The sequence below is a fragment of the Melanostigma gelatinosum genome (genome assembly GCF_949748355.1).
Source record: "Melanostigma gelatinosum genome assembly, chromosome: 6".
Lineage (NCBI taxonomy): Eukaryota > Metazoa > Chordata > Actinopteri > Perciformes > Zoarcidae > Melanostigma > Melanostigma gelatinosum.
In genome coordinates, this window is record NC_136639.1 from 21,769,638 (window position 1) to 21,773,493 (window position 3,856).

At 39.3% G+C, this 3,856-nt stretch overlaps 1 protein-coding gene across 5 annotated transcripts in view; it reads right to left on the bottom strand.

Annotated features, from left to right (window-relative positions):
- Positions 1-3,345, bottom strand: part of commd10 (COMM domain containing 10) — a 117,600-nt gene extending 114,255 nt beyond the window's left edge. For 4 of the 5 annotated variants that reach the window (XR_013772053.1, XM_079270048.1, XM_079270047.1 and 1 more), the window contains exons 1-4: positions 3,234-3,345; positions 1,693-1,783; positions 976-1,086; positions 150-305 (exon numbers count right to left, since the gene is read on the bottom strand). Coding sequence is in view for 4 of the 5 variants with exons in the window: in XM_079270048.1 (XP_079126174.1) it covers positions 150-305; positions 976-1,086; positions 1,693-1,783; positions 3,234-3,262 (387 nt within the window). In the remaining variant the exon portion in view is untranslated. Of the gene's footprint in view, positions 1-149; positions 306-975; positions 1,125-1,692; positions 1,786-3,233 lie in introns of those variants that run through there. The other variant, XM_079270049.1, reaches the window with a different exon arrangement.
- Positions 3,346-3,856: the final 511 nt, after the last annotated feature.

The window sequence follows — 3,856 nt, forward strand, 5'->3', positions numbered from 1 at the left end:
TTACAGAGTGTCTGGCAGAGGATTAATCTTACATGTCAGCAACATGCTCAGGTTGAGGGTTGCGCTATAGTAGACTTAGCCAAAGTTCAGAGCTACAGCTGTCTGATGGCAACAACGGCCGAACAAATACAGTTGTTGATCAGCCTCACCTTCTTCGGAGCAAAGGTGTTTTGCTTTAGTTTCTCCACCAGCTCGGGTCCGGCCGTGGCCCAGGTTTGAGAGAACACCTCGGCCTTGTCTGGGTTTAGATGAACCGCCTCCAGCTGTTGCTGCAGAGAGGCCGGCTTTACGTTATGATACACTGCCTACAGACGAGAGGAGATACGGGTTAGAATGACTTTACATACCATTAACCGTGTCTTACCGGTGAAACAGTTCACTCTCACAATCCTATTCAACTCTATACACTCAACATTGCTACAATACAGCAACTCATGATGCAACAGTGACCCCAGCTGGAGAAATGGACTCACAATGAGATCCACACTAACAGGCACGAACGCTACATGCCAATTTCTATCCGTCTCACTTTCTTTCTGAAAATATGCACTTAAGCAAAGTAGCAATAGTAACTTTGCATGGTCATTTACTGCATTATCTTTTGGTTTTCTGATGATTTTTCTCAGTTAAATGCTTGTGTGTAAGGCAAACAAGCCCTGGAGGTAAATATCAAGTGGACAGACTATTCTGTCTGCACTGAAACAACATACTAAAGTGGGTTGTCCTGTTATTTCTTTCCCAATACCAAAGCAATGTAAATCCTCATACAGAACGTTTGCGTTACTTACTTGGCCTCCTCCATCACATCTAATACCTAATGTTGAACCCTTCTATTCATTATATTTAACAACTAAATATTAAGAATTATAGAGCAATAAGATACACTAATAAGATGACACTATGAAGAAAAATTAGATGAAACCCACACAGTACTGTAACAAATGTCAGATGACCCCCCCCCCCCCCCCCCCTCACCTGCTCCAGTATAAACGCAGCAGTTTCCAGGACTAGATTGAGAGCCTGTTTGTCCAATGAGAGAGCAGCCTGAAGTTTCTCTTCCTCCTCGTCGCTGAATGTCCGCTCGCCCTGTGTAGGAGACATGGTTGACTCTGTGTTTTCAAGAACTGGAAAGAATAATTGAAAAGCTAATTTATGATTTCAAAATACGAAACATTTTTAGAATAGATTGTGTGTGTGTGTCAGAAGCCAGAATACAATGTTTAACAGTTCAAATTCAAAATAATCTGACATTTGAACGAACACCGTGGAGTCAACATCACAGATTAAACTAATAACATTGATAATGGCTCTACTTAGTCCATGCAACAGGAAGCCATACAGTGAGGCAAACCAGTGCAATGTAGTTGGTTACACCTGTGCTTTTCAGGCTGTGACACGTCAATGTATTTTTTTATAAATATTCTCATTAAACAAACGGTGTATTACTTTCTCTCAGCAAATCAAAACACAGAACTCAACAGACAAATTGTTCTTAGCATTAATGACTGACACCTTGACAACCAGCTCCACAGGGCCAGGCATGCGTGTGCATTCATTAGAGCAGAGTGTGTGACTGATGCTTCAGTAAGTCATTATGCATGCACTGCTCTCTCTGGCACTACAGCTTTGCAGCAAAAAGCCTCAAAAGCCTCTTGTCTTTGGCTCGGTTAACAGTGTGCGCAGTCTCCGCACCTTCAGATGAAGCTTTTGTATGATGCGGGAGATCAGCCTGGAGAACTTGTTCACATCAATCGCGTTGATGAAAGTCACCGCTTCTTTGATGCTGTTCGGAGAGAGGAGTCGCGAGTGTTAATGACGGCGGCGCAGAAAGCGCTCAGATCTTTTGAGTTAAGAAACAGAATCACGGTTCACTGCCAAGAGTATGATGTGATACATGAAAGGTGTGTCACGCTGGCTGTCATTGCATTTCAAAAGGCACTTCTATACATTGACAACAAACAGACATTAGCTATAAAAAATACAGCAGTGACAACATCAGCAAATAGAAGTGTCTTCGACGTATTGCAATAGATTCCACGGGGATAAAAGCATCAGTATGAGGATGAAGAGTGAAGAGAGCACCCTATAATAAGGTACACGTGTGTACATAAATGTTATGACTAGTACTACTACGCCGCACACACAGACATAATAGCTACTGCAGAATAAACAGGCTGTATGCTGGGGCTGAACGATATTAAAAATATATCTAATTTTGACTGACATTGTAATCGGGATATGATTTGCGATATTAGAGGGAATGATACGTTTCACATAATTGTTCTCATTTTGATGGAAAAACACATTAAAATGATTATGGTTTGATTTTTGTCTGTACCAAAGATGTTTTCTATGGATATAATGTGTAGGATAGGATGTCTCTGCAGCACGACAATATTTCATTTAAAATGGTATTTTGACAGACATTTCGCCTTAAACAAATATGTGCACCTCCTGTGATTTGAAATATGCAGTAGTCCATAATGAAATTTCAATAAAATTCCAAATAATTGTGCAGCCCTACTGTTTTCACAGCTATTTCACTAGTTGTACATGTGTGCATTAAAAACTAAGTTAGTAATACCACAAAGCTAATACACTCCATCAGAAGAGAGAAGTCCTACTTGAGTCAGGTAGTAGCACTACAAACATTGATGTAATACAAATTACCAGCTCTAATACATTTGAGACGTTTTCACACACACGCAAAAACACTACATTTACGTTATTACATTAGTCCACACATGGTGTGTTGTATTTCATTGGTTTGATTGCCCAATGCAACCTAGTTAACCTAAAACAGTGCATCATAGCTACATGTTTTGGAAACAAATTGTAAGTCTAAAACCTTTTGTCTGCAAAGTGAAATGTATCCTTTAAGATTTTACTTAATTTACATTTCCGTCTGAAAGATTGTGGTTGATTGTACAAAGTCTTAATAGAAGAGGAAATAGACTAAAGGAGATTTCCTGACAAGTTAAATGTTACTTCGAATTAGAAGTAAGAGAGCAAGAAAACCGAATAAACACGAAGCTTAATGAGGACAGCAGTAACGTAAGTCATTGCCACGCTAGTGTAACGTGTTTGCTAAGGTCCATGTATGCACCAGATCACAACACCGGTAACTTTGAGGATGCCTTTCTTTCTCGGGATTTGGCTACAGGTCTCTTCACGTAAGATAACGTTGCTGGAAGGATTTATTTTCTGTAAATCCAAAAATAAAAGCTGCTTACCTTTGTGTTTCTTTTAAAAAAGAAGTCATTGTTGTCTGTTGCTTTCTGAAAATGAAGAGTTGAAAAGTGTTAAAGCAGCAGCAGCATCCTCTCTGTTGTCATTCCTTCTTCCTGATGTCACGAGACAGCTCACGTGACAGTCAAAGCTGCGCGATAATGCGCAGTAAAGTGCAGGATCGAGACAAATAAATTAACTATAGAGATAAATGAATGCAAGTTTAAAAGTGTGTCACTGGTGTATTTCTATCACAACAGTGTCGACAACAACTGTATCTTAAAGCCACTGTGACCGCGCAGTAGAATTCGTTGCACCGTAAATTGCATAAAAGCTGCGCACGATAAAGTATCTGCTACAAGAGTCACTACGGAATAAGCGATGGACAAACAGAGCCGGCACCAAATGCGCGATAGAAGAAGAATCATTGTTGTTTTAAAGCCATGTTTTAAAAAGGCTAGGTTAAGTTACACTTAATAATCTCACTGCTAGTAGACTTACCATATATTATATGTCATATTCTAAAAATAAAAATACTCCATTGCAAAAAAAAGTCAATGTTAGTAAAAGTACATAAGTATTATCAGAAAAAGTATTCAAAGTAATTGGACTCATTATGTAAAATGGC